Raw genomic sequence first — 21,860 nt, forward strand, 5'->3', positions numbered from 1 at the left:
CCACAACTTCCCCTCCATTCCCGTTTTTCTCCTTAAAAAACAAAAAAAAAACAAAAAACAAACCAACAAAAAACCAACGCAGCCCACCGCCGCCTGAGCCCAGAGCAGAGGGAATTTTATTTACTGACAGATCTGGGGAACGCGAAAAAGCTTCTTGCGACGCTGAGAATTGAAGCCAGGATGTAGGAATCGAATCGCCCGGACATGATTTGTCGTTGCTATTTATTTTTACCCAGGATATGGGAATAAAATAATAATAATAATAATAATAATAATAAAAAAAACCAAATACAGGCAAAACGGGGCCCGTGGTTTGCAGATTTAAGAGCTTTGCCGGAATAAAAGAGCATCTTGGCTCCGGGGGACCCGTGATTCCTTCGCCGCCCGCCCACGGAAAACCGCCCGGGCTTGTTTCGGGGAGCAGATTTTTTTTCAAAGCTCTTCCAGGATTTGTCTTTCTCCTGCGAAAACGTGGCCGGTGCAGCCCCGGCCGGTTGAGTATTTCCCACTCCCCGGGGAGCTTTGGCTGCTCTTACCGGGGGGAGCAGCACCGCCAAGCGGCACCGCGGCGGGAAGAGGCTCCCCGTAACCCCAGCGGCAACAAAAACCTGCGGATTTTTGAAGCTTTTCACACACACCCCCATGGCAAATCGGTGGTGATTCCTCCCCCCTCGCCCAAACCATCACCCCCAAAACCCACAGGCAGCTTTTCCCCACCCCGATCGGCTCCTCCTCCAGGAGAAGGATCTGGCTGGTGGGACAGCATCTCCTTCCTCCCAGTTCCTCTGGGATGTTGCTTCCAGCCTCCCTTTTCTTCCAGGACTCAGGATTTCCCCCAACCCCTTCCCGAGCTGCCCGGGGGGAAGAGGCTTCCCCAGCCCAAGCCCTTCTGCCCACGTTTCAGCTGGATGCGGGAAGCATCCCTGGGAAACAAGGACTAAAACTTTTTAGGGGCGGGGGGGGGTGGGGGGTGGGGGGGGGTGGGGGGGCGCTTATTTCTTAGCGTTTCCACGTCCTCTCAAAATCTCAGCTGCCATGTCCCGAAAAACCTGTGACCGCTATAAAAAAACCAGCCTATTTCTATAGAGTCACAGAATGGTTAGAGTTGGAAGGAACCTTAAAGGCCACCCAGTGCCACCCCCTGCCCTGGGCAGGGACACCTCCCACCAGCCCAGGTTGCTCCAAGCCCCGTCCAACCTGGCCTTGGACACCTCCAGGGATGGGGCAGCCACAGCTTCTCTGGGCAACCTGGCCCAGGGGCTCACCACCCTCACAGCAAAGAATTTCTGCCTCAGATCTCATCCAAATCTCCCTCTTTCCATTTAAAACCCTTCCCCCTCGTCCCGTGGCTCCCCTCCCTGATCCAGAGTCCCTCCCCAGCTTTCCTGGAGCCCCTTTAGGGACTGGAAGGGGCTGGAAGGTCTCCCCGGCGCCTTCTCTTCTCCAGGCTGAACCCCCCCAGCTCTCTCAGCCTGTCCCCACAGCAGAGGGGCTCCAGCCCTCCCAGCATCTCCGGGGCCTCCTCTGGCCCCGCTCCAACAGCTCCGTGTCTCTCCTGTGCCGAGGCCCCAGCGCTGGAGGCAGCACTGCAGGGGGGTCTCCCCGAGCGGAGCAGAGGGGCAGAATCCCCGCCTCGCCCTGCTGCCCACGCTGCTGGGGATGCAGCCCAGGCTGCGGGGGGTTTCTGGGCTGCCAGCGCACGTTGCCGGCTCGTGTTGAGCTTCTCGTCCACCAACACCCCCACGTCCTCATCCACAGGGCTCTTCTCAGTCATCCCTACTGATAGTGGGGATTGGCCCAGAGGCAGGACCTTGTTCAGCTTTATGAGCTCTGCATGGGCCTCCTTAAGCCTGTCAGGGTCCCCCTGGGATGGCACCTCTTCCCTCTAGTAAATCTCTCAGCTTGATGTCACCTGTAAACTTGCTGAGGGTGCACTCAATCCCACTGTCTACATCGTTGATGAAGATATTAAATATTATTGGTCCCAGTATAGACCCTTGAGGGACATCACTCATTACTGGTCTCCACTTGGACATTGAGCCATTGGCTATAATTCATAGAAGCATGGAATGGTTTGGGTTGAAAGGGACCTTAAAGATCATCCAGTGCCAACCCCTGCCCTGGGCAGGGACACCTCCCACCAGCGCAGGTTGCTCCAAGCCCCGTCCAGCCTGGCCTTGAACCCCTCCAGGGACGGGGCAGCCAAAGCTTCTCTGGGCAACCTTTGGATGTGGCCAACCAGGCTGGTTCATCCTCAGGAGGGTAATTTCAGCTGGTTGCACAGGTCCATAAAGCCACGGTCCTGCCTGCAGCATCAATTAGGGATGAGGCTAACGAGGCGAGGGGAGCTGGCAGGGCTCCCACGCGGACCCCACAGCCGTCTATGGAAGAGACACAGTCAAGCACAGACGAAACCTTTCAGAGCGAATTTTAATCATGAAATAACACTCCAGCCCGTTTGCACCTGCCTAAATCTTACCGTCACAATGTGCTAGAAACCATTAAAACATCAGACAACCAGGTATAAATACAAATAGCATCTTCATAGCACGCTGTACTCTTTCCAAACAGAGGTCAACGCTTTCTGAGCCCAGCGTCTTGGCGCCTAAACCGAGAAGCACCAGGGTATCCCACTTACAGGGCACACACCGAAGCACAAGCCCCATCTACGCTGTGGGGTGAAGAAATGAGTCGGTCTGGGGTTTTTTGCAGGACCATGAGGGGTTTTTTGCAGGACCCATGAGGTTTTTTTATCCTGGTGGCACGCAGGGAGGAGAGCCTGGAGTTAACTAACAGCACAGACAAACCTAAACGTGCCCCACGTAGAAGTAGTCAAGGTTTCCAGAGGTCCTCGGAAATCAGTAGGGTTTTTTTTTTCCCTCCCTTGTGCTTTGCTACCTTGCTATGGATTTAGGTTTTAAGTTTGAAAATAACAACCTCAGCCTTAAAAAACCCGATTTCAAAACAACCGGTGTGCCAGCCGCCCCCAGGCCAGGGAGCAGGACGTTCACCAACTCCGAGCTGCCCGAGGCTGGACCTCAAGCAAGCGCAAGTCAGCAGAGACCCCCCCAACCCGGTTGACACCTATTTGCTCCCGCTCAAGCGTACGGGACAGGTCATCTTCTTGCAAGTCCCTGCAAGATCGCATCTTCCCCTGAAGAAAGGAGGGAAGTGATGAACGGGGTGTGTGAAGGCTCAGGTAAACACTCAAGGTTTTCAGCGTTTGGAGATGTTATTTTTTTTTTAAATCAAGAGGTAGAACAGAGACTTCATGCTCATGCTTGCCTTAAACGTGATGCAACCACCGCGTTACTCATCTTCAGGTGCCACCTTCCAGAGGACACCGAGGTCTTTGTTTGCTGCTCGCTAAGGTTAGGGCAGCTCTTGGGGTTCGATCTCTTGTACAAAGTCCCCTGAAGATACTAAAAAATAAAAAAAAAAAACAAACAAAAACTAACGCTGTTTGTGCTTGAAGTTTTCCCTTCTCCGCTGCTTCTCTACGCCGAGACTCGGAAAGTTGCAACCAATGGCGCAAATCCTTCCTTCACGCACGGAGGGGAAGGGTGGCTCCTCTCCGCCTCCTCCGGGCAAAGTAACGGCTGCCGGCATTACAAGGAGTTAAGTCTTCAGCACCGGGAGGCTTTCTTCCAAGGCATCGGCTTCAGTCACACCTTGTTTTTTCTGGACAAACTTCACATGGTTGGAGAAAAGCTGCTAGGATCAAGCTTCCCGCTTGCAAGCCGATCTTAAGAAGCCCGGCCAGCAGCGACTGGGAGCGCCCAGGAGAAAGGCTGACTGTCCAGAAGATGATTTTCACGGATGAAAGCAAAGCCCTGTTCTCACCTGGGCTTCTCCGAAGCAGTGGGGTTATTCCAGATGGCTCCCCATGCTGCTGGATCCGTAGCAAAGCTGGTGGAGCAGGAAGGAGAAACCCACAAGAGAGGGGAGGTGGCCTGAAACGCTCAACTGGGTTTGCAGACCGGGGAGCCCAAGGAAGGGGACGGGTGAAAGCAGGACTGGCCTGGTGGGTTTGGGTTGGTTTGCGTTGGATTCACGCCCTGATTTGACATTTGGATTAGAGGGTGAAGGAAGTCAAATAATAGCCAGAACCTGACATAAAAATAAAGCAGAGGGTGTAACCCAAGCAGAGTCAGGCGAGGAGTTTCACTTAATAACACCCGTGATTCAGCCAGCCTCTTTCATTCCCAACAATCCCCAGACTCTTTACAAACCCATGTGTCCTTCGCTTGCCACCGAAACAGCAAAAGTAGCCAGTTCCCATAAACTAAGCGTGACTTGGGTGCTTGGGATCTCCGCGTTTTTTTAACCCATAACTGAGAGAAGTCAACCCTACGTGGCCAGAGGCTGCACCCAGGCGAGATGCATAAAACTTCCAGAAGATAAGGTCCTCTTCAGACCTTTCTTATACACATAAGAAATAAAACAACCAGTGCGAAAATAACCGGAGGAGGAATCTCTTGGGGGCAGCCACAACTGCCTTTCCCAACCCACACCTGCGACGTGATGGTGCAACGAGAGACGGGTACGGCTTCGTGGGATACAGGAGAGCACACCCACAGCCTCTGGGATGTCTTGAGGGCCATCCCAAATCGTCCACTCCCGCGGCTCACATCAAGCAGGGCGGCGCGGAGCGATGGGTTGGCAGAAGCGGAGCGCTGGGGATGGCTCTCCGATGCCCTGCCGCGGCCTCTCGTATTAGTAAGTGGAGGTTCTCTCAGCGATTCACGGGCCAGGAGAGACCCTCATCCAAATCTGACACCCAGCGTAACCCCCTGCCACCCTGTTAGGGCAAGGTTAATCCCCAAAGCTTCTAATTTTCATCTTAATTTGAGACGGCCGCAGTGATTCCTAAACTCTCCAGACCATAGCTGTGGCAAGGATGACGCCGCTACTCATGCAGTAACTGCTAACTGCCGCAAAAAGTGCAGTCTGAGATATTAAGGGAAGCCAAAACATCGCATCGGTTTAATTTGGCGTCTGCTTGGCCTTTTCCTCTGAGCTGTAAAACCCGATAGCTCAGAAGGGGCTTCGCAACCAGCTGAGACATCCCTGCGGGATGAAGAGAAGGGAGGGTTCGACGGGTTGGATAAAAGACTAAAAAGAGTCTCCATCTCAATTTTCACTCGTAGGTTGGAAACCCAGAAACGCGCAAGTGAACACCCATCTGGACATCAACAGCCGTGGCGTGACCCGGCCACCCGCAGCACACCAGGGAACGACTCAGGTGGCGTTTTCTACCTCGTTGGGTCTCAAAGGACTTTCCTGGAACACCTTTCCCTCCAGATACAGCTGTAACATGTGGATGTCTTAAGGATACCGCTACCGAACGGCTCTGGCTATCGCCACCAAATAGGAGATGCTCAGCTCTCTCGCGTTGATCAGCAAGACCTCTTAACAGAGACAGATTGAAAAAAAAAAAATAACGACACTTTAGGACCTACCAGGGAGGTGACTTGAAAGAGAGGGAAAAAATAAAGATGATGTAAACAGAAACTTGTAAATTTATTCTCGGCTGTTCGAGGAGTCTTTTGTTTTCACATTGGAAACTTGGGACTTTACCATTTCGTTATTTCACCAGCTGAGGCAGTGTTAAAAAAGCAACCTAACAATTTGAACCCAGAGGGAAGGTTTTCACCCCAAATTACCAAAAGGTGCAGTTTCCTAATACGTATTTATCTCTAAGGACATGCACGCTGGGCAGAGGAAGCTTTTCTACAGAGACACAATACAAAACCTTTATCCTATCAATCACAGGGAGGAATCCCGCAATAAACATCTCCGGGGCTTCCCGGAGCTCCTTGGCAATTTCACATTTCTGATGGTTTAAACACCAAAAAAAAAAAAAAAAAATCAGAATAATAAACAGACAATCCCCCAAAGAGCAGGATCTCAAAAATGTTTCTGTCCTGTTTTATAGGATACACGGCACAGGAAAAAAAAAAAAAAACAAAAACACCAAAAAACAACAAAGGGTGGGGGAACAAACCTAACGAAAAATTAAAAAACAAAGCGGTTTGCTGGTTTATGGCTGGAACGCCATTAAAGTGCATTCAGTTCCACCTCAGCTCTTTGACCCTGTGCTTTTTCCCCCTCCCAAGGCTGAGCCCCATGGTGCTGGCTGGGGCGGGGGGGGCACAGGACATGGGACCTTGCAGGCAGCAGGCAAGCGACCGTTTGCCCTCAAGCGTTAGTTCACAGCCTGAAGGATGCTGAGAGCCCCGAGTTAGCTCCATGCCACGTCCGACAGCGGATTTTGTAACATTTGCTGCCATTCCGAGGAGGAATTTGCTCCCCTCACAGCGCTAAGACCTGCCGTGGGGGCATCGGGGAGCTCTTAGTACCGCGTATCCTGTAGGTTACTGCCTGCAGACGACACGTCATGTCTCATCTGGAAGGCAGCCGACAATTTTGGCTCCGCTCATCCAAATGTCACCCCGAAGGTTTAAATCACGGAAGGACAAAGCCGCAGTCGCGCCTGCTGAAGCTGATTTGAGCACGACGCTCAGGAGCGCGCGGGCTCGGGGCTGGCTCCCGCTGCCAACCTCTGGAGAGGATCCAGCATCGAGAGAGGAATCAAAAGGGGGAAACAAAAAAAATCTCAAAACCCAAGGCAGAGCCCAGCCCTCCTATTGCCTTTCGCGTGCGATTACACGCCGCAGGGATCTGGCGCACCACTACACCGGGGAAATGCCCTCGCCGTGCTTCAGGCACCGCCGGGCAGCAGCTCTGCCACTTATTGCACATAAAACCACCAGAGTGGCCACGGCGGCTCAGAGCAAGTGGAAAAATATCCTTTGGGACCAGCCATCTGGAGGGAAGCAACCTTGGACGTGCAGAGAGACCTGCTTCCTGCGTGGGCTTGGAAATTAGACACGGTGATACCCTAGAGGAACGCTACGGTAAGAGCTGGCTCCCCTTCAGCGAGGAAGGAGCGCGGGCAAAGTCAACCCTGATCTGGCAGCAGTTTGTCCTCACCGCTGGTGTCGAGCCAAGGAGCGCTGATGCTCACGGAAAGTCAGGAACCGGTTGCGGCGCCTCTAATTAGTCCTGAGCTTGCCGGGGACTTTCTTTGCCGCCAGCTAGAACGCGCAGGTCTCCCAAGCCTTGTCCCTTGGCATTAGGCAGCCATCACTGGAGTTATTAACACAGAGGTGGGATCCAGCACCCTCCCTGCAGGGGCACGGACGTCCATAGCCGAGGGTATCGCCTCTAAATCCCTTTGCAGTCAGCGGAGACAGGCGCTCCCGAGGCACACCGTACCGTCCCAGCACGGGCATCTAAAACAGGACAGATGAATCACGCGCCGGAATTCTCTCTTTCTCTTCACTGACTGCAAAGGGAGGCGGGAGAGATCACGCGCAGAGATGCCTTTAGGCCCGAGACAGGTAAAATTAGGCGAGATTAATCCTGCTCAAAGAGCGAGCGCCCCAGCCTCGAACGCGGTGACAGTCTAACAGATCCCCCCAGCCGAGGTTACAACTTCGAGCCAGTGCTACACGTTGCCTGAGCCTGTCTTTGCCCGTGGAGAAGAGGAAGCGCTGCCTCATAAATACTATTTACACCGGTTTGCTTAAATTACAATTAGTTTCTTGGGGGGAGGTAGAAGAGAAAGAGACATATACTTCATACTGTGGGAGCTAAAGATATCATCCTTTCTGGTCACCTTCGCCCCCGTCAGTTGTAGGACAGGTACTGGATTAATCGCGGAGGAATATTTAGCTTGGCAATCTTCTCCAGCGCTCGCTGCCCGGCGGCTTTCCTCACCGTAACTCGGCAGAGCTGCGACAAACTCAGAGGCGTTTCTAAAACAAGAAAAGAGGACCCAAAGTTAGGGCTGCGGCTCGGCGGACGGCTGATCTTCCCGTAGAGCGGAGACCTCCCGGGAGGGTGACCCCCGCCATCGCCCCCACCGTGATCACAAGCCCGGCTCCGCTTACGAGCGCTCGACCTCCCGCAGCACCCAGGCCCAAGGAAGGCACTGCGGAGCCATGGGAGCGCTCTCTCCCGATGCAAATCCCACCAGAAATCCCAAGCACAGCTGCAGGGCGCTTCTCCCAGCTCCCTTCCTCGCCTGCATCCCCTGAAGCCCAAGGGTGCCCACTGGATCACCTGCTCTGAGGATGATGCTGTACTAAGCCTCGGCAACGCTGTTTATAGGAACAAAACCTACTTCCAACCCTTCTCTACCGCTCCGTTCCTCCACCTAAGGACTGCGTTAACCCTTCTCGCTCAGCCCTCTGCTGAGAGCTCCAAGAAAACTCCCCAAGCTCCTTCCAGCCAGCCTGCAGCCGCGACGCTGGGTGTCCATGCTCATGCGTAGACGTAGAGTGACAACCGGGCACGTTGCTCTGGAAGCAGTCATTCCTAAGAAGCTGCTATCCCTACCCCAAAGCCTCGGCAACCACCAGCCTCCAAGATCTGCATCTCTCCTGGACCTAGTCCCGAATTTAATGATACAAATCAAGAGGAAAAAAAAAAAAAACCAAAACAAAACACTAAAGCTATCGCCGGACTGTTACAACGGTCTGTGTTGAAAAGCAAAAACACCTGCAGTTCTGCCAGCTGGGCTGAGGGCGCAGTAAACTCTGGTGAGATACAAGGAGTGTCTACGGGCACGTAGGATCCAATCTCTTCGGGCAGCTCAGCTGCAGCCAGCCCAGCGCCATTCGCTGCCCTCTCGGAAAAGAGAGCAAGGAATAACTCAGAGGAGAGACTGCCCCAGGGAAAGAAGGCAGAGGGAGAAGGGGCTGTAAAATGCTCACCACACAAAGGATTGCGAAGCCAGAAAATACTTCAGTCATCTATAACGAAGAAATTTTTCTTTCTATAGGGACGAATTTTTTTTATGGTGAGGGGGGTGGAGCCCCTGGCCCAGGTTGCCCAGAGAAGCTGTGGCTGCCCCATCCCTGGAGGGGTTCGAGGCCAGGTTGGACGGGGCTCGGAGCAACCTGGGCTGGTGGGAGGTGTCCTGATTGAGTGAAAGGCAAGGTTGGACTAGATGATCTTCAAAGGTCCCTTCCAACCCAAACCATCCTATGACTCTGTGACTTTTAGGATCATCTAATGCAGTGGTGTTGAGCATGCTCAGAAGGGCCTGTGAATTACTCCTCTGAGGTCCACTAAGGGTAACCAAGACAAAGATTGATTCAAAGCCGCCCTCAAACCTCAGTCGAGTGTCTCCTCCAAAATCAGGCAGCCAGCGCAGCTGAAGTTTAATGCGTTCCCTGCCCCAAATAAAACGAGTTTTCAACTGGGCGATTTCCTTGACCTGACTTAATGCATCAAAGCGTAAATGCTGATGCTGACACACAAGAGGGACCTGAATTCCATGAGGGCATGATTTGGGCCATCTTACCACTGGCTTTCAACCACAATTACGCAGAGCTAGCCTACGGCCAGCTGCCGTACATTTGCCACCGAGAGCTCTATACCTTCACAGGAAGATGATCAGGGATTTACAAAGTGGACCAAGAATGGAGATCTGGTGCAATGGAGCTGGCAGTCACTGAATTCCTGGGGCAAGGGATCATATCTCACTTACTTTCGTAGTACTCAAAGCATTTTGCTGTGGGACTGCTGCTCCAGGTGTAATCCGATGGTTTCTTTCCTCGGTTGTCCCTCGCGTAAATGTTTCCTCCAAACTCAATCAGCATCTCCACCAGATCTACGTTTTTCACTTTTGCCGCGTGGTGGAGGGCTGTCTCGTGAAGTTTAGCAGCGTTCACATTTGCCCCTGAGGCCAGAAAGAAAAACAAACCCATTCACGAAAGCCTTACATGACCCAAACGTAAGGAGTGGAGAAAAAAGCTGCTGTTAAAACACACACGAGCAGCTGGAACACGATCCAAACAAAACAGCACAAACAGGAAACCAAACTGCTGAACAAGTTCTCAGTGCTGGCAACGCAAGAGTTTTCTTGCTGTGAGGACGGGCTGAGAGAGCTGGGGGGGTTCAGCCTGGAGAAGAGAAGGCGCCGGGGAGACCTTCCAGCCCCTGCCAGTCCCTAAAGGGGCTCCAGGAAAGCTGGGGAGGGACTCTGGAGCAGGGAGGGGAGCCACGGGACGAGGGGGAAGGGTTTTACACTGAAAGAGGGGAGATTGGGATGAGATATTGGGAAGAAATTCTTGGCTGTGAGGGTGGTGAGCCCCTGGGCCAGGTTGCCCAGAGAAGCTGTGGCTGCCCCATCCCTGGAGGGGTTCAAGGCCAGGTTGGACGGGGCTTGGAGCAACCTGGGCTGGTGGGAGGTGTCCCTGCCCAGGGCAGGGGGGTTGGAACTAGATGGTCTTTAAGGTCCTTTCCAACTAAAACCATTCTATGACTCTATGATTCTCTGGGTTTACGTTTTTCTTGCAGGGAAAGGATTTTAGCCCACGTTACTGGGTAAACAGGCTGCTGAGTGTGAAGTTCAGAATTGCTTCCTGAACCTGTGCTGTCCAAAGCCAGCAAAAAGCCATTCCCAGTCATCTCAATGGAGCGCTCCCACTCAAACAGTGACATCTTTGTCAACTGTTTTGACCGAAATACGCCAGACCCACAGGGTGCTGCAGCTCACCATGAGCCGGTACTGCGGGATCAAGTCTTAGTTACAGATATTTTTGCCAAGAAAGTTCGGCTTTTATAAGCCGACAGCCAAAAGTCCTTCCAATCCCCCCACAACTGCTTGCATTTTATCAAGTGACCTGTTCAGCAGAGGTGAGATGAACCTCACTGAATTCCAACAACTGGCTTTTAGATACGTGTAGCCCCCACTGAACTGCCCTTACAATTACCAGGGAGAAACAGGCATTTTTGGGGAATCAATTAATGGGGGCCCAAGACAGGGAAGGGGAGCCACTGGAAAGAAACTAGCTTAGATGTGTCGTTTTCAGACAACTAATGTTCAATGAAGCAAATCCCCACCCCTCCCGGTAAGCACAGGCAAAGCCAAGAAGTCTAAATCCAAATTCCCCCAAAGTCAGCAGCAAGAAAACTGGGATGTGAAACCTGGAGCACAGAACGTGGACTTTGAACGTCCAGCGAACTCATCTGGGCGTAACACCAACCAGATCTCCCTGAGGTATGAAGGGACTTCATCTCTGGTTTTCTGCACAACATCAAACCCGAACGTCTTTCCCTAACACCCACCCGAAACCATGCGACGGTGCTACCAAAGCTGAACGCACGCACACCAGTTGGTACCACTTTTGGAAAGAAGTTGCAACTTGGCTCTAGGGGGCTGGAGAGTTCTGAATTTATTAAAATAAGAGGATGGGAACGTCACAAACTGGATATTGACAGGCATAGGCCGAAAAAATGCTTATGCGTTAAGGTTTGCTCACGAGAAGACAAAACCTTTCACCTTTGTCATCTATATTCAGGCTGAGAGAGTTGCGGGGGGGTTCAGCCTGGAGAAGGGAAGGCTTCAGGCAGACCTTACTGGAGCCTTGCAGTATGTAAAGGGGGCCTACAGGAAAGATGGGCGCAAATTTTAGCAGGGCCTGTAGCGACAGGCTTTAAACTAAAAGAGGGGAGATTCAGATGAGATATTAGGAAGAAATATTTTACGCTGAGGGTGGTGAGGCACTGGCCCAGGTTGCCCAGAGGGGTGGTAGATGCCCCATCCCTGGAAACATTCATGGTCAGGTTGGACGGGGCTCTGAGCAACCTGGTCTAGTTGAAGATGTCCCTGCTCATGGCAGGGGAGGTTGGACTAGATGACCTTTAAAGTTCCCTTCCAACCCAAACCGTTCCATGATTCTATGACTATGTTGCGAATGAATAAGCTCTTCGATGGGATCACCGCTGCGGAGCACCGAGGGAAACGCTGCGTGCAGACACCGCCGTCCCCTGCCCGCCCAGCAGCAAACCCCGCGGCTGCCATACCTGCCTTGAGCAGCAACTTTGCACAGTCCAGATGCTCCCTGGCACAGGCCACGTGGAGGGGCGTCCCGAAATGGCAGTCGTGAGCCTCCAAGTTGGCACCGACGTCGATGAGGAGCTGCACGCACTCCGAGCTACCTTTAGAAAGGGAAGATGCGAGTCAAAAGAAAGAATCCAGCTCAAACGGGAGCAGACGGCCTGCTGAGATCCGCTTGAGGCGCAAACAGCCGCTTTAGTATTCGGGGTGCTGGCTGCAAAATAGAAACGCTTGTGAGTCAACGCAACGCACTGCGGGACCGAAACCGAGACCAGGACACGAGAAATAGAGTCACATCTCCACGGCGCTGAGCTAGAGCTAACAGGTCTCGCAGGGAGTCAGGTCAAACAAACCCGAATTCAAGGGTTTGCACTAAATCGCCCGCTGTTCGTGGAGCTGCTTGCGTTGCTGATCCTCCCCTGGGTGCATCAGATCACCTTCAAGACCATTCCACCTCTCCTTTCTCCAATGCCGACAATACAAGGTAACAGGAAGCGGGCAGTCATCATCATCCAGCCTTAGGAAAAAAGGCTTAACGAGGAAAAGCTAAGCAAGAGCTCGCAGCTACGGATTTAAGTAACCACCTGTTTGTCAAAACTGCTGTCTGCCACCGCCTTCGTCGTCGAAGGGAAACTGTCCAGGACAGCATATCATAAAAACAGCGAAGGGGAGGAGAGAGGAGGTATTACACCTTACAAAGAGGAAACTGAGGCACAAAATGATTAAGAAATTCGGTCACAATCATCTAACGGGCACATTGCCGCTCTCACATTCAGGCTTTCCCAGTGTTGCATCCCTGCAAGTGGAAGCTCAAGGGAGGAATTACACGTAAAACCCCTCTGCTGCTGTCACTTGCTCCTGCTCCGTAACCCAGATCCAAATGTCCAGAAGAGGCTTGAGTAGAGGACGGGGGGAGCAGAAAGGGGCTGGCACACACCAGCTGGGATATTATTTTGGCCCCTGAAGTTTTCTTTTATCCCCTCGACAGACCCTCCAGCTGGAAAAGGCCGTGAGAGGGACAAGGAGCAGAGCAGGCAGCAACGTTGCCCAACAGTCCCCGGCACTTTCTTCCCTCCTGACAGCCTCCGCCAGCAGCTTTGAACAACCAGGAGGGGTCTGGGACAGGACGACCTGGTTAAAACGGTCTCGTGCCTTAATTAGAGCAATTTAGAATCACAGAATCATAGAATCATAGGGTTGGAAGGGACCTCTGGAGATCATCCAGTCCAACCCCCTGCCGGAGCAGGGTCACCCACAGCAGGTGGCACAGGAACGCGTCCAGGCGGGTTTGGAATGTCTCCAGAGACGGAGACTCCACCACCTCTCTGGGCAGCCTGTGCCAGGGCTCTGCCACCCTCACAGCAAAGAAGTTCCTCCTCATGGTGGGATGGAACTTCCTATGTTCAAGTTTGTGCCCGTTCCCTCTTGTCCTGTCCCCGGGCACCACTGAAAAGAGCCTGGCCCCATCCTCCTGACACCCACCCTTTAAGGATTTATAAGTGTTGATAAGATCCCCCCTCAGCCGTCTTTTTTTCCAGACTGAAGAGACCCAAATCCCTCGGCCTTTCTTCATAAGAGAGGTGTTCCAGTCCCCACATCATCTTGGTAGCCCTTTGCTGTCCCCTCTCCAGCAGTTCCCTGTCCCTCTTGAACCGGGGAGCCCAGAACTGGACACAGCACTCCAGGTGTGGCCTCCCCAGGGCAGAGCAGAGGGGGAGGATGACCTCCCTCCACCTGCTGGCCACACTCTTCTTGATGCCCCCCAGGATGCCATTGGCCTTCTTGGCCATGAGGCCACATGGCTGGCTCATGGTCATCCTGTTGTCCACCAGGACTCCCAGGGCTCTTTCCACAATTTGTCCCATCTCAACTTGGATCAGAGGGAAAAAACACAAACACCCCCCTGCTCGCAAGTGCGCAGCCACTGGTTCGGCTCAAGGTTTTCTAACAGAGCATCAAGAAGCTGGCAGTTTATCTGCCAAACATCTTATCCCACGTCTTTCACCTGGGATAAAAGCAGCCAACACAAGGGACGGCTTTATTCACCCGATAACACAGCACTTTGCGTTCTGCGATCAACAGGAGGTGTGCCCACGTAAAGATGAAATATTCGCAAGCTGTAACGGTCTGACGAGCAACGACAGCTTATGGTCGATTTAAGACACTTGGCAGCTGCTTTTATTGTTGGGTTTTTTTCCCAATCTACACATAACCGTGCAAAGATAAGACCGTGCGGGCTTACCATTCATGCAGGCTTCGTGGAGAGGGGAGGCGGTGTAAAGGGGGGGGTTCACCTTGGCGCCGTGCGACAGCAGCACTTTCACGCACTCGATGCTGCCCGAGGCGCAGGCGTCGCAGAGCGGAGTGCTGCCATCGATATTCCTGGCATCCACCTTCAGGGCAGAAAAATAAAACGTTAGGCACCCGCAGGCAAGACCCCCTTGCCTACGTTTTTACTTGTTTTAACCCTAGAAGTATTCTGGGAAAGAAATATTCAGGAATGAGTTGGTTGCGACTACCAGCAACCTGGCTTGCGCTGTCGCCGTCACTCTCAGGGCACAGATGTACATTGAAGTCACAAGAGGAAACAGCCTCAAGTTGCGCCAGGGGAGGTTTAGACTGAATATTCGGAAAAATTTTTACACTGAAAGGGTGATTAAGCCTTGGAACAGGCTGCCCAGGGAAGTGGTTGAGGCACCGTCCCTGGAGGGATTTAAAAGACGAGTAGACGTGGCGCTTAGAGATATGGTTTAGTGGTGGTTTTTGTCAGTGTTGGGTTGATGGTTGGACTCAATGATCCGAACCAGGCTCCCCAGTTCAAGGACAGGGAACTGCTGGAGAGGGGACAGCAAAGGGCTACGAAGATGATGAGGGGACTGGAACACCTCTCTGATGAAGAAAGGCTGAGGGATTTGGGTCTCTTCAGCCTGGAAAAAAGACGACTGAGGGGGGATCTTATCAACACTTATAAATCCTTCAAGGGTGGGTGTCAGGAGGATGGGGCCAGGCTCTTGTCCGTGGTGCCCAGCGACAGGACAAGAGGGAACGGGCACAAACTTGAGCATCAGAAGTTCCACCTAAACATGAGGAGGAACTTCTTTCCTGTGAGGGTGGCAGAGCCCTGGCACAGGCTGCCCAGAGAGGTGGGGGAGTCTCCATCTCTGGAGACATTCCAAACCCGCCTGGACGCGTTCCTGTGCCACCTGCTCTGGGTGACCCTGCTCTGGCAGGGGGTCGGACTAGATGATCTCCAGAGGTCCCTTCCAACCCCTGCCAGTCTGTGATTCTGTGAAACGAAAGGTCTCTTCTAACCAAGGCGATTCTATGATTCTAAGTGTAGGCTGTTATTTCCATGTTATATTTTTCTACCGCTTTCCTGCTGGAGTTCACAAGCGTTGCGGCCGCGTAACACAACGGAACTCCTCTCTGCCTTAGCGCAAAGCCCAGTTTCATCAGGGGACTCAGCCAAGCTGGCCGCCTTTGCACTGAGAAGGACCACGGAGCGCACGTGTGCTCCGCTCCACCAGCTTTGCTCTGCCGACGGCTGTCTTCAGCCTTGAGAAGTCACAAGCCCTTGAAGACAGTTGGCGCTAGCTATATCCAAAGACTGATTTTTGTTTCCATAATAAAATTAAATAAATACAAGAAGAAAAAAAATGAATAAATATAAATCCCCGCTGGAAGCTACATGTCCTCTGCTCCCCTCCTGGCCCCTTGACTCAAGCCAGCTAGCTTTAGATATTTGAGTCATCGAAATTAGATTTCTAGTCCCCTCCGGGCTCTGTTGATCGTCAATGAGGAAAGAGGGGGAGAGACAGAGAAAAAACACTTCCAGGCAGCTTTTTAAGTCCTCATCAAGCTCAAACACCCTCTGAAGAGGCCTGCCATCCTCTGCTGACTGTCAAGAAAGCCCAGGGTGGTGAAGAAGAGCCTAGAGCTGGACGGGGAGAATCCAGATCCCAGAAATAACTCCAGACATCAAGATGATGTGCCCAGCTGGATCAGTCCCGGAAACATACCTGGGCCCCCGCAGCCAGCAGGAGCTTGACACACTGCGTTTGCCCTCGCAGGCTCGCCTCGTGCAAGGGGGTGATGGAGTCGTAGGTGACGGCGTTGACGCAGGCGCCGCTCTCTATCAGCTGCTGCAGCTGCAGGATTTCTCCCCGCCTGGCTGCTTCGTGAACCGGCGTTCGATCGGCCCAGAAGCCTAGAGAGGAAAGAATAAATAAATAAGTAAATTAATAAAATCACGCACGCGGAGCAAATGAGTCTCTCCGTGCTGGAGAAAAGCAGTCGGGGAACACGGGCTGGCAGCTAGAAGAGACAACTGGGAATAAGAAGCTCATTCCTCACCGTGCCCCCGACTCAGCACGGGATTTTAAACTGGGTGCTTTGTGTTTGTGGGTTCCCCGTTGACCGCTGCCCTGGCAGGGACTGTTCCTAATGGTCCCTTACGGTTTCTGAAACGCTTTGCTGTACTTGCTCAAAACTTTACCCAAGTACAAACCCCAGCAGCATTCACAGAATCACAGACTGGCAGGGGTTGGAAGGGACCTCTGCAGATCATCCAGTCCAACCCCCTGCCAGAGCAGGGTCACCCAGAGCAGGTGGCACAGGAACACCTCCAGGCGGGTTTGGAATGTCTCCAGAGACGGAGACTCCACCACCTCTCTGGGCAGCCTGTGCCAGGGCTCTGCCACCCTCACAGCAAAGAAGTTCCTCCTCACGTTTAGGTGGACCTTCCTATGTTTGAGTTTGTGCCCGTTCCCTCTTGTTCTGTCCCCGGGCACCACTGAAAAGAGCCTGGCCCCATCCTCCTGACACCCACCCTTTCAGTATTTATAAGTGTTGATAAGATCCCCCCTCAGCCGTCTTTTTTCCAGGCTGAAGAGACCCAAATCCCTCGGCCTTTCTTCATCAGAGAGGTGTTCCAGTCCCCTCAGCATCTTGGTGGCCCATTGCTGTCCCCTCTCCAGCAGTTCCCTGTCCCTCTTGAACCGGGGAGCCCAGAACTGGACACAGCACTCCAGGTGTGGCCTCCCCAGGGCAGAGCAGAGGGGGAGGATGACCTCCCTCCACCTGCTGGCCACACTCTTGATGATGCCCCCCAGGATGCCATTGGCCTTCTTGGCCACAAGGACCAAGGAGGTAGGTCCAGAGGTTGTTAGGTCCAGATTCATCCCAGCGAGCTCTTAACCACTTAACGTTAGGAGGACTGTCCCTCCTGGCTGCACCTAAAAATCACTGGAAATGGGATGCCTCCAGAAAGCAACTCAGGCCACCTAAAAACTGTCCTCCCAAAAGGTCATCGGACCTTTGAAAACTAAGTTTCTGGCTTCGACGCCTTCGCTCAGCATCTACGCTCACAGGGGGCAAGTCTGGGCTTAGCTTCCCAGCACCAACCAGCCATATCCTCTCCTTTCAGGTGCGTTTTGCTTTCAAGGAAGCAACGAGTTTCAAGAACAGCCCCACGCCTTTTCACGCAACCTTCCGCAAGAAAAACGCGTCTTCTCTGTTTAAAAACAGGGGCCTCGGCACCCTGCGAAAGCGGGGTTTACAGGAGCAGTATCTGCCTGCAAACAGATCAATACTAAAAACCATCAGCAAAACAGATGTCGCAGCCATAGTTCCTCTCCTTTGAATACACTTCCGTAAGACCCTCATTCCAAGGCAGGCACCCGTGTCTGTGGAGTGGGAGAAAAAGGATGATTTGCCTTATTTTTTAAAAAATAAACGCCTTGTCATGTATTTCAGTTGGACTGACCAGCCTTCTCTCCATCCCTGAACGCGGCATTTTATTTACCAGCGCAAAGCAGTAAACGCCAACACAAGCCAGTGGTTATAAAAGATGGAGCTGACCCGAAGAACACCACGATGCCGAGGTGGACGGTGGACAGAAATCACCCCCTGAAAAGGAATCACGAGTACCCGCATTTTCACAGCCCAGGGTACGTTCAGGGTCTTTTATCTGCTTGTTAGATCTTCATTCCCTTTGCCAATATTCCCAGGGAGGATGTTATTCCTTTACTGGAGCTTCTCACAGTATATGTCAGGAGAAGCAAGAAGTTCAAATGAGGATGGAGCCCTCGAACTGCCAGCCACCGAGCAGCATCACTTTGCCACCAACGGGACTGGGAAGAAGAACAAGCCCCAGCAGCATTTCATTAAAGGCCCATCACACATTCTAAAAAAAAAAACAAACCCCAAACCTGCAAAGTTGGAGGCTCCTCAAATTTGTTCTCCACAACTCCTTACGTGGCTCACGTGAGAGAGAACATCGTCGGTCCCCGTGGATGGGGCTCCCACATCCACCTCAAGCCAGCGGCACCCGCCGTTACGGAGCAGGAGGGTGACCACAAGGCGGGGGCCAGACTTTTGAAATCTGCACGTTCAAGACTTAGGGCTCCGCTTCGCCAACACAGGAACGCGGCCGGTTCCTGATGCCACTAGAGAGCATCCCTACTGGGGGAACCAGCCGCCCAGCACAGCCCTGCATCGCCTACGGCCTTTGCTGCGGTCCCTCGGCAGGGCAGGCTGCCCGTCCCAGCCCACTGCTCCAGCTGCTGCGTCCCCCGTCCCAGGGACAGGATTTCTCAGCAGCTGCGCAAGCAGCTCTGTCACCTCCGGCCCCGCTGGCAGCCGCTGGTGGGAGGCAGGGTTTGGGCCCTCCAGGGTGTTGCATGGCTCCCACCTGCCATCTCCCTCCGAGGAGGGAGCCATCCCCTCTCCTCCAGCTCCCCAACGTCTCTTCGGATCCCGCCCGCACGTTAGTTCGTGGAGGGACAATGATAATTCCCCATGCCCAGAAGCAGGGGCTCTCCCAAGAGCATCCTCACCTTCCTCTTATCCCTTTCCTTGGGAGATGCCACTCGCCCCCAGAAACACCCTGCCCGCCCGCAAAACCACCCTGCCCATTCCCAAAACCATCCTGTCCGCCTCTAAACCATCCTGCCCACCTCTAAACCAACCGACCTGTACCCAAACCACGCTGCCCACCCCCAAAACCATGCTGCCCACCCCCAAACCACCATGCCTGCCCCCAAAACCATGCTGCCTGCCCCAAAGCCACCCTGACCATCCCCCAAACCACCCTGCCCGCCTCTAAACCATCCTGCCCATCCCCAAAACCATCTTGCCCACCCAAAAGCCATTCTGCCCATCCCCAAACCATCCTGTGCACCCCAAAGCCACCTGCCCACCCCCAAACCGTGCTGCCCACCCTAAAGCACCCTGCCCACCCCCAAAACCATCGTGCCCACCTCTAAACCACCCTGCCTGCCCCTAAACCATCCTGCTCGCCAAAAAGCCATTCTGCCCATCCCCAAAGCATCCTGCCCGCCCCCAAAACCATGCTGCCTGCCCCAAAGTCACCCTGCCCATCGCCAAAACCATCCTGCTCACCCCAAACCCACCCTGCCCGCCTCTGAACCACCCTGCCCATCCCCAAACCCATCCTGCCTATCCCCAAACCCACCCTGCCCATCACCAAAACCATCCTGCCCAGCAAAAAGCCATTCTGCCCATCCCCAAAACATCCTGCCCGCCCCCAAAACCATGCCGCCCACCCCGAAGTCACCCTGCCCGTCCCCAAACCCATCCTGCCTATCCCCAAACCCACCCTGTCCTTCGCCAAAACCATCCTGCCCAGCAAAAAGCCATTCTGCCCATCCCCAAAACATCCTGCCCGCCCCCAAAACCATGCCGCCCACCCCGAAGTCACCCTGCCCATCCCCAAACCCACCCTGCCCGCCTCTAAACCATCCTGCCCGTCCCCAAACCCATCCTGCCTATCCCCAAACCCACCCTGCCCATCGCCAAAACCATCCTGCCCGCCCCAAACCCACCCTGCCCGCCCCTAAACCATCCTGCCCACCAAAAAGCCATTCTGCCCATCCCCAAAACCATCCTGCCTATCCCCAAACCCACCCTGCCCATCCCCAAAACATCCTGCCCGCCCCCAAAACCATGCTGCCCGCCCCGAAGTCACCCTGCCCATCCCCAAACCCACCCTGCCCGCCTCTAAACCACCCTGCCCGTCCCCAAAACCACCCTGCCTATCCCCAAACCCACCCTGCCCATCGCCAAAACCATCCTGCCCGCCCCAAACCCACCCTGCCCGCCCCTAAACCATCCTGCCCAGCAAAAAGCCATTCTGCCCATCCCCAAAACCATCCTGCCTATCCCCAAACCCACCCTGCCCATCCCCAAAACATCCTGCCCGCCCCCAAAACCATGCTGCCCGCCCCGAAGTCACCCTGCCCACCTCTAAACCACCCTGCCCGCCCCCAAAACCATGCTGCCCGCCCCGAAGTCACCCTGCCCGCCCCCAAAACACGACGGCCCCCCCGGCCCTCGTCCCCTCCCGCAGCAGACCCGCCCCGCCCCGCACCGGCGCCCCGCCGCCCCCCACGCACTGATCTCGCCCCGCAGGGAGCCGCTGCTGGCGGCGCTCGCCATGGCCCGGGCCCGCCGGCTCCGGCAGCGCTGGAGCGGCCGCCGGCTCCGGTCTCCGCCGCTCCGCCCCGCCTCCGGGCTACCGGCCCCGGCCGCGGCGGCCGCCGGGAGTTGTAGTGCCCGGGCGGAGCCGGGGAGGCACTGGGGAGGGACGGGGCAGTACTGGGGGCACTGGTGCGGGGGAGAAGGGGTACTGGGGGCACTGGTGTGGATGGGGAGGGGGTACTGGGGGCACTGGTGTGTGTAGGGAGGGGGTACTGGGGGCACTGGTGTGGGGGAGAAGGGGGTACTGGGGACACTGGTGTGAGGGAGAAGGGGGTACTGGGGGCATTGGTGTGGGGGAGAAGGGGGTACTGGGGGCACTGGTGTGGGGGAGAAGGGGGTACTGGGGACATTGGTGTGAGGGAGAAGGGGGTACTGGGGGCACTGGTGTGGGGGAGAAGGGGGTACTGGGAGCACTGGTGTGGATAGGGAGGGGGCACTGGTGGTATTGGGGTGGGAGGGAGGGAGTACTGGGGGCACTGGTGTGGGTGAGGAGGGGGTACTGGTCAGGGGAGGACGTGGTATTGTGTGTGCTGGTGTGTGCAGGGAGGGGGTACTGGGGGTACTGGTGTGTGGGGGGGTAGTGGGCGTACTGCGGAGGGGAGGGGTATTGGGGGTACTGGTGTGTGTAGGGAGCAGGTACTGAGGGTACTGGTATATGGGGGGAAAGGGGAATAGGGTTACTGGGAATACTGGTGTATGGGGGAGGGAGGACTGGGGGTACTGGTGGGGGAACGGGTAGGGAGCGGGTAGTGGGGCCACTGATGTATGTGGGGAGGGAGTTCTGGGGGTACTGGTTTTTGCAGGGAACAGGTACTGGTGACACCGCTGTATGGGGAGAATGGGTACTGGGGACACTGGTGTTTGCAGGGGCTGGAGGCACTGGTGTATATGGAGAGGAGGGTACTGGTGTATGGTGGGAGGTTATTGGGAGCACTGGTGTGCGCAGGAGGCGTACGGGGGCACTGGTGTGTGTGGGCAGGTGGCATTTGGGGCACTGGTGTGTGGGGAAGAGGTACTGGTGTACATGGGGAAGTGTTGTTTGGGGGAATTGGGGTGTGGGAAGGGGTACTGGGGCCACTGGTGTGTGTGTGTAGGGAGGGGATAATGGTGGCACTGGGGAGAGAAGAGACTGGGATGTTGACAGGGGTAGGGGAGGCTGGAGGAGCCTGTGAAATTGGTGTGGGACACGGGGAGATGCTGGGAGGGTGAAGTGGGGACACTGGACGTTTTGTGGGGAGGACGGGCCGGGGAAGCTGGTGCTCGGGGTTGGGCGGAGAATGGCTGGAGAGCAGCCCTGAGGAGAAGGACTTGAGGGTGTTGGTGGACGAGAAGCTCAACACGAGCCGGCAACGTGCGCTGGCAGCCCAGAAACCCCCCGCAGCCTGGGCTGCATCCCCAGCAGCGTGGGCAGCAGGGCGAGGGGGGGATTCTGCCCCTCTGCTCC

General features: G+C 54.7%; 1 protein-coding gene across 2 annotated transcripts; it reads right to left on the reverse strand.

The window, feature by feature from the left end:
- Window positions 1-2,422: 2,422 nt before the first annotated feature.
- Window positions 2,423-20,443, reverse strand: ASB13 (ankyrin repeat and SOCS box containing 13). Of its 2 annotated transcripts, XM_063323726.1 has the most exons (7): window positions 20,332-20,443; window positions 15,937-16,124; window positions 14,160-14,310; window positions 11,884-12,018; window positions 9,563-9,754; window positions 7,685-7,823; window positions 2,423-7,298 (listed from the first exon to the last, which is right to left on the reverse strand). In XM_063323726.1, exons 1-6 carry the CDS (start codon window positions 20,372-20,374, stop codon window positions 7,696-7,698), a joined length of 837 nt encoding a protein of 278 aa, XP_063179796.1. In that variant the 5' UTR covers window positions 20,375-20,443; the 3' UTR covers window positions 2,423-7,298; window positions 7,685-7,695. The 2 variants fall into 2 exon arrangements, with proteins under 2 accessions (XP_063179796.1, XP_063179795.1); XM_063323725.1 differs by having other exon boundaries at window positions 2,423-7,823.
- Between the last annotated feature and the right edge of the window lie 1,417 nt (window positions 20,444-21,860).

The sequence above is a fragment of the Chroicocephalus ridibundus genome, chromosome 1, assembly GCF_963924245.1.
Source record: "Chroicocephalus ridibundus chromosome 1, bChrRid1.1, whole genome shotgun sequence".
NCBI classification, from domain to species: Eukaryota; Metazoa; Chordata; class Aves; order Charadriiformes; family Laridae; genus Chroicocephalus; species Chroicocephalus ridibundus.

What these genes read in the sequence shown, in the direction of transcription:
- ASB13 (XM_063323726.1), bottom strand. Translation starts at nt 20,374, where the DNA reads ATGGCGAGCGCCGCCAGCAGCGGCTCCCTGCGGGGCGAGATCA. An exon ending in AAAGTTGCTGCTCAAGGCAG is followed by an intron (nt 9,755 to 11,883) that starts GTATGGCAGCCG and finishes TTCTGGCCTCAG; the next exon opens with GGGCAAATGTGAACGCTGCT. An exon ending in ATGCTTTGAGTACTACGAAA is followed by an intron (nt 7,824 to 9,562) that starts GTAAGTGAGATA and finishes TTCTTGTTTTAG; the next exon opens with AAACGCCTCTGAGTTTGTCG.